This window comes from Quercus suber, unplaced genomic scaffold (assembly GCF_002906115.3).
Source record: "Quercus suber isolate HL8 unplaced genomic scaffold, Cork oak 2.0 scaffold_287, whole genome shotgun sequence".
Taxonomy (NCBI): Eukaryota; Viridiplantae; Streptophyta; class Magnoliopsida; order Fagales; family Fagaceae; genus Quercus; species Quercus suber.
In genome coordinates this window covers 160341-174890 of record NW_027069743.1, presented here as the reverse complement: position 1 = coordinate 174890, position 14550 = coordinate 160341, and the positions used below count along the sequence as shown (strand labels likewise).

Below are 14550 nucleotides of genomic sequence, written 5' to 3'. Positions count from 1 at the left end.
CCCCCCCCCCCCCCCCCCCCCCTCCTCCTCCTCTTCTCATTTCATTTTCCCATTATAAGTTGCTTCATGTTCAAAACTCATGGTTTGCAGGTGGTTAGATGACTCTAGATAACACAATTCATTATATCATATTCATTGTTAAAATTCTGCCACTGGTTACAGTGGCCCTAAAAGAGATAAATATATTGACAGCAGAATATCATAATCATCGCTGTTGGTTACACTAGCCCTAAAAGAGGTAAACCTGTAGACAGTAGAATGTCGTTAAGGGTTAACTATCAAAGACCATTATAATGTTATGAAAAATGTGATGGTGCACATCATAGGAGAGGCAGATAATTAATGATGATGAAGTGGGAAAAATGACCATGTGAAGATGAAAGTTGAAGTTATTAAGAAAAGGTAAGATATAATATTATAATATATGAGAAAGCCTTTATCCTTGGATTTTAAGTACTCTGTACTCCTTCACCTTTCTTCTTCTGGATACATAATAATTCTCCTAGACAAAACTGGCTTGTTGGATTCAGCAAGTTGCTGTATTATTGGAAAAGCGAGAAAGGGTCTTGTTGTGATGACTATAGCCTCCCTTTCAGCTTGCTTCCAACTATTTCCCCTTCCTGAAAATGATTGTTTGAGTTAAAAATGCTGAACCTTTGCAATAGTAATAATTAGAAAATTTGATTTGAAATAAAACTTATCCAATTTCAGGAAGCTTATGTTCAAAAAGGAGTTTGACACAAGCTTTGTAGGATTTATGAAGGATGGGGCAAAATGGTTGGTGGACAACACTGACATCAAACTTGTTGGTAAGATATAGATTGACTTTGATAAATTTCAGAGCCACTTTAAGCCTTTTTGCTATGTGGAATCTTGCATCAATGTTGGATGACAGCACTTAATTTTCGAAATGTAGTTACTAATGTATGCTGTTTATGATATGGAACCTCAATCACTACATAGGATGTACAAGATCTTTCAAGTAATAATCACAGACAAATTTTCACTTAATTTATGCATGTATAATTATTATGTTTTTCAATGCTGAACATGACTATGAAAAAACAAGTGCAAAGTAGGCTATATGATATGGACAGTATCTAGTAAGTTTAGAGTAAATATTTAGTATAAGTAAAAATTAGAATTTTACATATTTAATATTGATGTATTATTTTGATACCAAGACAAAATTATGATTCCATGTTGCCTTGGATTCAATTTGAAAGAGTAATGTGTGAGACATAATGTAGATACTGAACTAAAATAACACACTATCTACAAAATAATGTATTCCTATGGAGGGGTATTATTTTGATTATGAATAAAATTTCTCTTGAAATTGTCCCAATGGCCTAGTGCTGACTCTAGCCAACCCTAGGTGTTGAAGTTGTCTCTCGCTTGGTGGTGACTCCAAGCAAGCTGAGGCATTGATTCCTAGGTTCTCTATCTTTATTCTGTCTGTCTCAGTGTAATAAACTAAACAGTGTCTTTTCTAATTTTCAAGGTACAATTACATTAGTTGTGATTCACTATTCCACCATATCAAGATCATACTTTCCATTTAATAAGACACCATGACGCAGGACAACCAGAACGAAAACTAAACAATAGAAAAATAAAAGGATATGACTTAGGAGTCAGCACCTAAGTCTTGCTTGGAGTCAGCACCAAGTAGGGAAACCACTAGGAGTCAGCACCTAGGGTAGACCTGGAGTCAGCACCAGACCAAAGAAAGACCAAATGACCATTTTTTTCATTCATCAAAAATATCAACCATGTCCTCAAGGAGTACAATAGATTGCTTATAAAGGATTGCTAAACCCTAGTTCTAATTGGCTAGGAAACCCTAATTGCTTTATTACAAAAATAACCTTACTTCTAAATTAAAATACTAAAAGCCCAATAAACTAATAGGACCTAAAACATAAAAATATAATGGGCTTGCAAACATAAATAATACTAAATAATAATCTTCTTGTGTCTCCCGCATCATTCTCCTCTGGTTGGAGAAAACTCGACCTCGAGTTCGAAAGTGTTGAAGAATTCGGATGCTGACAAGTAACACCAAATTTGGAATCACCTTAGGGAGCATAGGGAAAAGAAAAACCTTGAATTCCACCACATCAAACTCATTTGGAATAACAAAATCAATGTGTGGAATCAATATAATCTCATCTTGAACCTTATGAACCATAGAAAACAGTGTGGTTTTAACCTCTTCGACTTCACCAAGATGTAGATCTCCAAGCACCATGGAGGGTTGATCAGAAGCACATTCAACAACTTCAACTTTCACATCATGTGCACCCTCAAGCTTGCTGCATTGTTTTTGAGTGTGTGCCATTATCTTTTCTAGCTGGGCATTAATTCTAATGATTATTTGCTCCCCTAATTTCCACGACATAGGTGAAACATTCTGATTTTCCTTTCTTACATTAGCAAAAAGTGAACTAAGAAGATCCAAGGAAATATCTTCACTTTCATCTATGACCAAATTCATAATTGTTTCCATGGCTGAAAGTACAGCAGGTTGATAGTTGGACCTAATTATCTTTAGGAAACTTTGAAACATCTCAACAACCAATGCATCACACTTAAGATCCAGCATCACCAAGCATAACTTGACTTTTGCAATGGTATCAAGAATTGAAACCAACTTCTTATAAGAGCGAGTAGACATATGAGACATATTTTCAAATGCTGCCAAAATCAATTGAAATATTTCTTTCATTTGCTCATCCTTATATGGGGCATTTGGTGCTGTTATCCTTGTAATCTCAATAAGGCAAGATAAAACTGAAACCTTCACATCCATTTCAGCATGTCGCAAAAGTTTATTAGTGATTAGTGCCTTCACTGAGGGTAAAAGTGCATCTTGCATTGATTTGGATGGTTCTTGCTCCACATATGCTAACAAATTTTCAACTTTATCAAGAAGAGTGAGGAGATCATCAATGGAGGAGGGAGGGTTAAGGAGTGTATTCCCAGCCTCCTTAATCTCCTTCTCAAATTCTCTATCAAAGGCAATCATTTTCAACTCAGACTTGGAGTCACAAAACACCGATATGGAAAATTTCCGAGAAGTTGAAGAACACTTGATGTGCACGGGTTGCTGTGATTATCTTGGAATAGGCTTCTAGGACTACTCTCAAATAGTTGCTGGGACTGGGCTGGTTGACAAGTTTGGATTTTTTGTGGGCTGGGTTGTGTACTTTTTTTTTAAAGAAAACTGGTGTTGTAAAATGTGGACTTTGGGCTTGTTAACAAATGGGTCGGGCAAGGGCTTGAGTGACTGTGTACAAGGAGTTTGTTGTTTTGACTGGGCAGTTTATATTATAAGTTGCTTCATGTTCAAAACTCATGGTTTGCAGGTGGTTAGATGACTCTAGATAACACAATTCATTATATCATATTCATTGTTAAAATTCTGCCACTGGTTACAGTGGCCCTAAAAGAGATAAATATATTGACAGCAGAATATCATAATCATCGCTGTTGGTTACACTAGCCCTAAAAGAGGTAAACCTGTAGACAGTAGAATGTCGTTAAGGGTTAACTATCAAAGACCATTATAATGTTATGAAAAATGTGATGGTGCACATCATAGGAGAGGCAGATAATTAATGATGATGAAGTGGGAAAAATGACCATGTGAAGATGAAAGTTGAAGTTATTAAGAAAAGGTAAGATATAATATTATAATATATGAGAAAGCCTTTATCCTTGGATTTTAAGTACTCTGTACTCCTTCACCTTTCTTCTTCTGGATACATAATAATTCTCCTAGACAAAACTGGCTTGTTGGATTCAGCAAGTTGCTGTATTATTGGAAAAGCGAGAAAGGGTCTTGTTGTGATGACTATAGCCTCCCTTTCAGCTTGCTTCCAACTATTTCCCCTTCCTGAAAATGATTGTTTGAGTTAAAAATGCTGAACCTTTGCAATAGTAATAATTAGAAAATTTGATTTGAAATAAAACTTATCCAATTTCAGGAAGCTTATGTTCAAAAAGGAGTTTGACACAAGCTTTGTAGGATTTATGAAGGATGGGGCAAAATGGTTGGTGGACAACACTGACATCAAACTTGTTGGTAAGATGTAGATTGACTTTGATAAATTTCAGAGCCACTTTAAGCCTTTTTGCTATGTGGAATCTTGCATCAATGTTGGATGACAGCACTTAATTTTCGAAATGTAGTTACTAATGTATGCTGTTTATGATATGGAACCTCAATCACTACATAGGATGTACAAGATCTTTCAAGTAATAATCACAGACAAATTTTCACTTAATTTATGCATGTATAATTATTATGTTTTTCAATGCTGAACATGACTATGAAAAAACAAGTGCAAAGTAGGCTATATGATATGGACAGTATCTAGTAAGTTTAGAGTAAATATTTAGTATAAGTAAAAATTAGAATTTTACATATTTAATATTGATGTATTATTTTGATACCAAGACAAAATTATGATTCCATGTTGCCTTGGATTCAATTTGAAAGAGTAATGTGTGAGACATAATGTAGATACTGAACTAAAATAACACACTATCTACAAAATAATGTATTCCTATGGAGGGGTATTATTTTGATTATGAATAAAATTTCTCTTGAAATTGTCCCAATGGCCTAGTGCTGACTCTAGCCAACCCTAGGTGTTGAAGTTGTCTCTCGCTTGGTGGTGACTCCAAGCAAGCTGAGGCATTGATTCCTAGGTTCTCTATCTTTATTCTGTCTGTCTCAGTGTAATAAACTAAACAGTGTCTTTTCTAATTTTCAAGGTACAATTACATTAGTTGTGATTCACTATTCCACCATATCAAGATCATACTTTCCATGGGTTCTGGATTCACTGCGATGATGCTTCAAACAGATCGATGTTTGCTCTGATACCAAAATTGACGCAGGACAACCAGAACGAAAACTAAACAATAGAAAAATAAAAGGATATGACTTAGGAGTCAGCACCTAAGTCTTGCTTGGAGTCAGCACCAAGCAGGAAAACCACTAGGAGTCAGCACCTAGGGTAGACCTGGAGTCAGCACCAGACCAAAGAAAGACCAAATGACCATTTTTTTCATTCATCAAAAATATCAACCATGTCCTCAAGGAGTACAATAGATTGCTTATAAAGGATTGCTAAACCCTAGTTCTAATTGGCTAGGAAACCCTAATTGCTTTATTACAAAAATAACCTTACTTCTAAATTAAAATACTAAAAGCCCAATAAACTAATAGGACCTAAAACATAAAAATACAATGGGCTTGCAAACATAAATAATACTAAATAATAATCTTCTTGTGTCTCCCGCATCACACCATCTTTCCTTATTCTGTTCACCTCAACCTTCATCCTTTTTGGCACTTGTAACTGGAGGAGTCAGTAATCTTCATTGTAGAAGATGTAGCCATCTTAGCAGAATCTCTCAATTTGTACCCAGATGACTGTCATTTGTGATTCATCTCCTTTATCTTGCCTCTTATCTATATCACATCCCCATTTCAGTTATGCTCATATGAACTTGTTGATTGTTGGAGACTTGGAGTCCATTATTCTTTATGTTAAGGGGGCTATCTGATGGTGTTTTCAAAGCCCTCCTTAAGGTGATATTAAACATTGATTATGCAATAATCTGGGTGTTAATTGATTTGATATTGCTGTTCTAATTCTATAAGCAGCATCCTTTTCAGCCTAAGTTTGTGATGATGGAAAAGATACAGTATTTTTGTGGGTTGTTAATTGATTAATATTTTGGTTCTACTCACCCTGATCTTTACTAATTTGTTGAGGATCCATAGCTGACCCCAAAAACTTTGGGGACTAAGGCTTTGTTGTTTTTGGGAAGGAGTAAGACGGGTAATAGCCTTTACTAAAAAGATCATACTCAGTGCACAAAACTCTCACTTTTGTGTGGTTTGGGAGAGTTCATGCCTTGGTGCTATGGCAAGTTCCTTCCACTAAAGCAACAGGTTGCAAGTTCAAGTCTGGGAATCAGCCTCTACTAAAATTGTTTTGAGCATCACAAATTAAATGCTTTGACTGACACATAAATTCTCTTTCCCTGTTCCTACTCTACTTACTCATCTTTGAGAAAATGTGGGGACTAAGGATCAAATTCCTTTCTGCTCCTCCTTTTCATATGCCATTACTGTAGCATTTCAGCAACATGCCAAGGTTCAATCATCTCTTTGTCATTGGTTCTTCAATACTTCAGATACTGCAAAAAGCATTCTATGTATAATTTCTTTGTTGCAATATGCTATTACCCCTTTAAAATTCAATGAAAACTATTGAGAGGAATGTTCAACTAATCCACAGGGAGGGGCCATTGGTGAAATTCCTTTTTGTTTATGATATTCTCATTTATGTGCTCTCTATTGCAAATCTAATGGTTGCACTAACGCATTTTCCTGTTACGAAGTGTAGGAGTTGATTACTTATCTGCTGCTGCTTATGATCATTTGGTCCCAACTCATCTTGTCTTTCATGAAGGCAGGGTAAGAAAATATGTCTGATAGTTTAGTGATTCATTCTAGTTAACTTTCTATGAGTGTTTTGCCCTTTTTATATGGTATAGCTGTTGAGCAGTAACTATCTACTAGGTGAAGGATGATTTCATCTTGAACTGTGGAGTAGTTGACATATTTTTTTCCCTGCAAGTTTGTCCCTTACAATCAAGAGTGCAACATCATAGTTGGAAAATATGATTTGACTAGTCTATAGTTGTTCCAGATTGAAGTTGAAATACCATTATTTGTCTCTGGCTTCTTTTACAGGATAAATAAATACTGAGTTTTGTTGTAAAGGTACAACAATGCATGGATTCATGTAAAATTAAAAGGGTCAACACAAGATGCTAAGATTGCTCAAATATTTCAGGAAGTCATACTCGTGGAAGGCCTAAAGCTTGATGACATCCAACCCGGAATATATTCTGTACATTGCTTACCCCTTAGGTTGGTTGGTGCCGAGGGATCACCCATAAGATGCATTCTTATTAACTAATAGTTTTCATGTAAGTTTACTTTCTGATGGCATAGTGATCTCTCTCTCTCTCTCTCTCTCTTAATCAGTACGTTTATGGTATACTCATGCACAACAATTAAATGTTACAGGAAACAATGAAAGCCTGGGGAGGTGTTGAGGAGAAATACCGTGAAGATAGGTTTTATTGTGCCTCACTGAAGCAGAAAGAATATGCAATAAAGAAACTCTGAAAGATTTGTTGGATATTTATTCCTAATATTTAGCGTAGGTTATTATGAACCATGTAGAAATGCTTAAAAACTGTACGCTTGCTTTGCTTTTTGATTGTGTATAATATACAGCTTAATATGCAGATGTGGTAGAGCAGTACTCACAGGGTAGCCTAACACTCCCCTTGTAAACTCGATGATCTGAGGACAAGTTAAGTTTTGGCATAGAAGCCTGTTGCGATGTTTATGGAGCTCCTTGGTGAAGAGATAAACAGATTGATCGGTATAAGGATCAAACTATACACAGCAACAGTTTATAGGATAAGTTCATGGACGAAACATAATAAAGCTCAATGTGCTTGGTGCTAGCATGGAAAAACTAGATTGGAAGCAATGTAGGTATATGGGGCTTAGATTTCCATAGTAAAGTTTAACCAGCTTGGAGATTGAAACACGTTATATTTTAGGTGGTTTTGGCAGTTGGCACATGTGAGCTAGCCAGCAATATTCAAATTCGTAGGTTCTTTCTTGGCACCCCTTAAGAATTAAGATCAGGTTAGGGCCCAAGAAAACATAAAAACCGTAAATGGAACATCGAGTGTTAGCCGGTTAGGACAATCAACATAGCTAGCTAGTCAATCTCAAGGCTTCATGCAGACCTAAAGGACTAGAGGACGAAGAGCATACAACCAACCCAAGATTCAGGAATATCCAATACACTCGAGGCTGAAGACGCTGCCATGGAAGTATCACTAAAAAAAATAAAAATAAAATAAAAGAACTCCTTGGGAATGGTATGATCATAAAGACTACGGCATATACCTAGCCGCGGGTAGACAAAAAAGGATGTCACGTGCGTAAGAGGATCCACCAGTTCACTACATATGTACGTAGGTTCAACTACCTTTTACCATAAAAAAAAAAAAAGGTTCAACGACCTTTTGATTTTTTCCATAAAAGAGGAAGGTTCAACTACCCTTTTAAATCCAAGGACTAAGGATAAAAAAAAAAAAAAAGCTGAGGAATATGAGTAAGGGTAGTAAAAGGATGTTATTATTATTTTTTTTATAAAAATTATTAACGGATGTACTAAGGACTTTTTATCTTAAAAAAAAAAAATTGATTTTTTGAAATTTTTTTTTATATTTTCTATAAAAGTTGTAATAAAACTTTTCTAAAAGAAAAATGATATGTCTACTATATTTTCATAATAATTTTACAACAAATTATAAGTGGCAAGATGTTAATAACTGTTACAGTTGGTAAAAAAATAATTTTAGTAGTAAATCTAAATTAGAATCAGTAATAAATTTTCGCTTAAAATTTATTGTAAAATTTCTTCTATTTTTTTTAAAAAAAATGTTATAGACATAGTATTACTTTATTCAAACTAAAGCTGAGTTTTTTTTTTTTTTTTTTTTTTCAAAAAACAAAAAACAAAAAACAGAAAACAAAGAGTTGTAATTAAACTAATAGTTGCAGGTTTGGTTAGAGGGCCTACCTGGCGACATTGCTCCTTCGGCCTATTTTGATGTTCATTAAGGTATTTTGATACTGTTTTGCTAATAAATTCCCAGGCAGCTATTGGTCTGGTTTCTAAAATAAAAAAAAAAAAAAAAACAAAAAAAGAAAAAAAGAAAAGAAGAGTTTTCTCTTCGGTTCACATTGATAAATGATAATGTAATTAGCCAAGGCACGTGTAAAGTGATGCATGACAAACCATAAAATCAGATCAACCAAGAACAATAATACTGATTTTGGTTATTTTTAGGAAAAATATAAAAATTACTTTTAATTTTCATTCTTTCAAATACACATTTCCTCTACAATCAAAATCTTTATGCCTAGTCTAGAAAAATATATAAAAGATTGAAGTATAATAATAAAGCCTATTAGTAATTAGTATAATATACAAGAGGTAATTAGTCTTTTTTTTTTCTTTTTAATAACTTTATATATTTATCACAAAAGTAATATAAAAACTCTCTTAAAATAGTTAATTAACAAATATCCTAAACATTCATTAACTTGGCCATATTATTATATGAACAAGTATATAACAGTTTTGACAATAATTTGAACTCACATTAATATTATTATTTTATCTACTACTAATAATCTCTCACGTCAACAAATATCAAAATTTTTGGGTAAAATATACACAAATTCAAAACCAACTGAAGTCACGTGTAAAACAGTTTGTGTTTAGTCTCTTATATATCTTATTATATGGTAAATCCAAGTGTTGAAAGTGTGAGACTAAAAAAGAAAGCAATCTCCAAGAAGCTAGTCTATATATACTATCAAATTATACTTACGTTGATTACCCAAAACTTTTAGACTTTGAACACTTTGGCAAAGCCATGAAAATGATGATGAAGGATATCAAACCCCTTGTCCATGTCCTCCTACTCCTGCTAGCACTATCTTGCAGCACCAGCTGGGTGCTCACAGTTGCAATAACCAGCAGCAGCGACGCCTATCCTACTCTCTCCGACTCCGAGTGCGCCGGCGACATCGTCCCATTACGGAGGGAAGTGTATGGAGATGGTAAGATATTTGATATAAGTTTCAGGTACAGCGAGGACATGCCGGTCTGGGGCTCCGACGAAGGGCTCGGCCAGTTCCTGTGGCTCCGCATGTCCATGAAGAACGGCTCGCTTGTCAACGTTTCCGAGCTCAAATTCATTGTTCACTCTGGCACCCATGTCGACACGCCAGCCCATGTGTTCGACAACTACTTCGATGCTGGCTTCGACGCCGACGCGCTTGACTTGGATTTTCCCAACGGTAATAAACCAACGTACTAGTTTTTAGGCCCAAATGGAAAATACGTACTCAACCCTTTCAGTGCCAATAAAACGAATGTTACGATTTTTTTATTTTTATTTTTATTATTTTTTTTTCATAAATGAGTGTTATTGATGAATTCTTTTTATTTTCATGAGTTTTGTAGATTTTTTTTTTTTTTTTTGAGAAACTTGTAGAATTGTTGGTTTCGTTACTTTGGATGCTTTATTTTTTGAGTAATGCAACAGATACAGACTATTTTATAATATTTTTACAAATTGCTGATGTAGCAAAGTTATTGTAAGTAAAATTGTGATGTTAGTGATGAGCCCATATTAGAACTAATAAAGATTTGCCACATCAACAGTTGGTAAAAATGTTATAAAATAGTTTGTGTTTGTAACATTACTCTTATTTTTTTAATAAAAACAAGTTGTCATTACTCTGTTATAAGTACAATTAATGTATTTAAAGATGGGGTAAGCAAATGTAGGCTAAACAAATGTATGAATGTTGTACACATGCATTTGCAAAATTTATAAATTATAATTTTGCAAATGCATGTGTACAATATTATATACGTTTGTTTAGTCTACAATGTAAATCTTATGTTGCTAACACAATATAAACTAAAAAATTTCTTTAAAAATATTATCAAATTTCTTAAAAATATTATCTAGATAAGAAGTTAATAGAGAAATCAATAGGGAATCTTAGGACAAACAAAATTTCTCCCAAATAAATAAATAAATATGTAAACTTTAGAGCCAAATTGTATATTTTGGCCTAGTTTTTAAAGTTTTTTTTTTTAAATTCTTTTAATTAATTAATTTTTTTAAAAAAACTTATTTATTAAAAAAGAAAACCACCTATATGTGCTCAGATGGGTTATATAATAGTGAAAGATCTGATTAATTTGGTTTTTTTTTTTTTTTTTACTTGTCCTTCCTACTTCCCAGGTTAAATGGCTTTATTTATTTAATTTTTGTGTTGCTCTTTTACCGTTTTAAATTGAAAGATCTGATTAATTTGGTTTTTTTTTTTTTTTTTACTTGTCCTTCCTACTTCCCAGGTTAAATGGCTTTATTTATTTAATTTTTGTGTTGCTCTTTTACCGTTTTAAAACTAAGGGATATTTTATACTAGTAATTTTATTTGACACCCTACGTTTCTAAAATTTTCTAGTCACGCTCTGCGTGGTATTCAAAGACCTGTCATACAACCATATATCTCTTTCTAGTTGATGCTACACCATTCTATCATTTTCTCAAAAAAATACTACTACTAATATATAATGCTACCCCATGTGATATTATTCAATTATTCTCCTGTAACTAATTTTCATTGATACTTTTGGATTTGAATCTAGTACAATTAGGGGTGTCTATATATGGGGTAGTCAGGGTTGGGTTTGAGGTTAGATTACCACTCGATCCAATCAATTAGGGTTTGGAATAACACCACTTGTCGCCAATTGTGGGTATATGGGTCTAGGACCGACATGACTTCACTCTTCCTACATTCAAATTGGTTGAAATCACTAGGTCTAGTTGAGTACCGTCAATTATGGTGGAGCTACAATTTCTAGTGGAGATTTGATGGATCTCATTACATTTTGGCCAAGATCTCACCAGATCTGGCCAAGATCTTGACATATTTGCTCTAGCTCTGTCAAGATCTTGTCAAATTTGGTTGAGATCTCGCTAGGCTTGATCGAATTCTCGTCACATTTGGTGGAGAAACCAACATATTGGCAAAAAATGGCAAAGTCTAGTGGTGGCAATTGGTCAGATCATTTGGAGTTAGATTTTCTTGCAAAAAAGACATGCCACTCCACTGGTGGTTGTCGGATTTTCTTGGTAAAGAACCACCGTTGACTGTTGCAATATTTAGTTTGATTGATTTCTGGTTTGCGTTTGATTGGATCCTTTAAATGGGTCGGGTTGCTCGAGTAAGTGGACAACCCTAGGTGCAATAGCTAGTTATTGCACCATGTTTCAATTTAATAATTTTAATGATTAATGATGTAAATAATTTGCTAGAACAATATTTTAGTATCACGGCAAGTGTTATTATTGATTAGTGTTAGAATAATGGTGTAAACTTACATTTCTAGGATGAGTGGTAGTTTATAAAATAAAAATTGAAATATCCAGGACATCAAATGGCATACATCTATTTTACCTATCATTTTACAAAATAATATGACGATTTAAAAAAATAAAAATAAAATAACCACTTTATTTATTCCTTTTCATTAATAAACCTCTCAACCAAGTCATCTATTAAACGTAATTTGGGACAATCGAGACAATACTTTTGGATAGAGGGAGTGTCGTATTGTATGTGTTTCATAAAGTGGAAGTGAATCGAATTTTCACACTAACCGTGCGTTTAATATTATTTTATTTAGTTTTTTTGGTTGAAAGTGTACTAAAGTATACTTATATTTTAAAAAAGTGAAGAAAAAAATTAAAATTTTAAAAAACTGTACATAAATGCTAAAAACTAAAAGCTAGTAATAAAATTGAACCCAAATGGTTAAATGAAGGAGACTGTTGTTATTTATCAGCTACAGCAAAAGTATTTTAAGGACCTATCATATAGGTCATCCATCGGGAAGAAAGATAAGCTATGTTTAACGTTCTTCGCTTAATAATCATCTCTCTTCTTTCTTTTATTTTTATTTCTTGTAGTTCTTAGTTAATTAGCCGTGGTTCTAGATTTTGAAAACTGCAAAAGCTCTCCTCAATTTAACTAGAATATAGACATGGTGGATTGGAATTGGTGGGAGGCCGAGGATGGCCTAGGTGCATGTTATACGAAGTGAACATGTTTTTTCGACTATTAGATTAAATGAATAAATTCACCATCTCTTAATTACTTGAGTTTTTTAGAGAATTGGTAATTTGTAACTTATCCTTTGTGTAACAAATGGTAAATTTATAAGGGATATATAGTGGCTTCCTTCTCTCTCTTTATCTATTTATTATTTATTTTTTTATGGGACCTTCTAGCTCTTATTTATTTATTTATTTATTTATGTTATGTATACTCTTTACATTGGAATTGCATCAGCATTTCCTCTCTTACAATAATTTTTATTTAAATAGGTATGTGATATTGATAATTATTTATGTTTGTTTTGACAGGTGTTGCACTGTTAGTTGATGTTCCAAGGGATAAGAACATTACTGGTATGTTATCACTTCTTTAATTGAATATTTGAAACAAATTTTATTCTACTATGTATTAAAAATTGTATTTTGAATTAATTAGCCATTTTGTATTACGCATTTTTCCTATTTTTCATATGCTCTTAATTTTGTATTTTCCACATGTGCTTTTGTAGTTAGTTACAATTAGTTAGAGTTAGTGATGTTTTTCTTGACTTTCCTCTTGGTATATAAGGGAAGTTAGTAATCGATTAATATCATTCATAAATTTTGAAATTTTAATTAAAATAGAGAAGATTGTAGCGTTGGACCATAATGATTTAAGAAAAAAAATTCACCCTTAAGTACTGAAAATCAATTTATAAACAAGCTCATTTTGTGCCCTCCACTGTGCCAATTTTCTTTTGGTTTGCCTGAAATACTACCTATTCCTTGGATTTAGGATGTATATATAGTATGGGGTGATACCTGTCATTTATCACAACTCTAATTTTTAAGAGATTATGAATGTTTCTGAAACCTCCAAATTACACTACAAAAAAAGGGGTCTATAGCTGCGTTTAAAAAACGCGGCTATAGATCCGAAAAACGCGGCTATATATCCGAGCCGCGTTTTTTATAGCCGCGTTTCCAAACGCGGCGTAAACACCGCAGCAACAGACCTATGGCCGCGTTTTTCCAAAACGCGGCTATAGTCAGACCTATAGCCGCGTTTTTTAAAAACGCGGCTATAAGCCAGCTTCGAGCTGAGGGTTCAGACCTATAGCTATAGGTTTTTTTAAAAACAAAAAAAAAATTTATTTTTCAGTTTTTTTTTTCCAGAAAACAAAAATAAATATATATATTTTTGGGTTTTTTTTTCCAGAAAATTCAAAATTTGAAATTCAAATAAAAAAAATTCAAAATTAAACGTAAATCCAAAAATTTCAAAATCAAACACAAACTCAAAAAATTCAAAATCAAACACAACATTCTCACAATACAAAAACACCCAAAAAATTCAAAATCAAACACAAACCCAAAAAATTCAAAATCAAACACAACATATTCACAATACAAACAAACCCAAAAAATTAAAAATCAAACACAAACCCAGAAATTGAAAAACACAAACCCATTTTCTTACTAGCACAAATTCAAGCACAGATCAACAACACAATATCAACAATCAAGCACAAATTCACAACGTAATCACAATATCAGCAACATAATAACAAAAATTCAAGCACAGATCCACAATAGCATCTCCTCCATTTTCTTACTAACTAAACATAAAATAACCAAAAAAAAAAAAACTAGATCTATTGACAAATCAGTGTGCTTGAGATGAAGAAAATAATGAAAGAAAGGAAAAAAAAAAAAAAAAAAAAAAACACAACAAAA

At 33.3% G+C, this 14550-nt stretch overlaps 1 protein-coding gene and 1 long non-coding RNA gene across 2 annotated transcripts in view; both read left to right on the top strand.

The window, feature by feature from the left end:
* The first annotated feature begins 3959 nt into the window (after positions 1 to 3959).
* On the top strand, positions 3960 to 7344 carry LOC136071126 (uncharacterized). Its single transcript, XR_010632437.1, has 4 exons — positions 3960 to 4090; positions 6432 to 6502; positions 6885 to 7020; positions 7121 to 7344. It is a non-coding gene; the product is annotated as an uncharacterized LOC136071126 (long non-coding RNA).
* A 2124-nt stretch (positions 7345 to 9468) lies between these two features.
* LOC112035971 (cyclase-like protein 2) overlaps positions 9469 to 14550 on the top strand; it is a 10407-nt gene continuing 5325 nt past the window's right edge. Inside the window, exons 1-2 of the mRNA XM_065782045.1 lie at positions 9469 to 9991; positions 13144 to 13207. Of these exons, the coding sequence (XP_065638117.1) occupies positions 9565 to 9991; positions 13144 to 13207 (491 nt within the window). The 5' untranslated portion in view covers positions 9469 to 9564. The remainder of the gene's footprint in view (positions 9992 to 13143; positions 13208 to 14550) is intronic.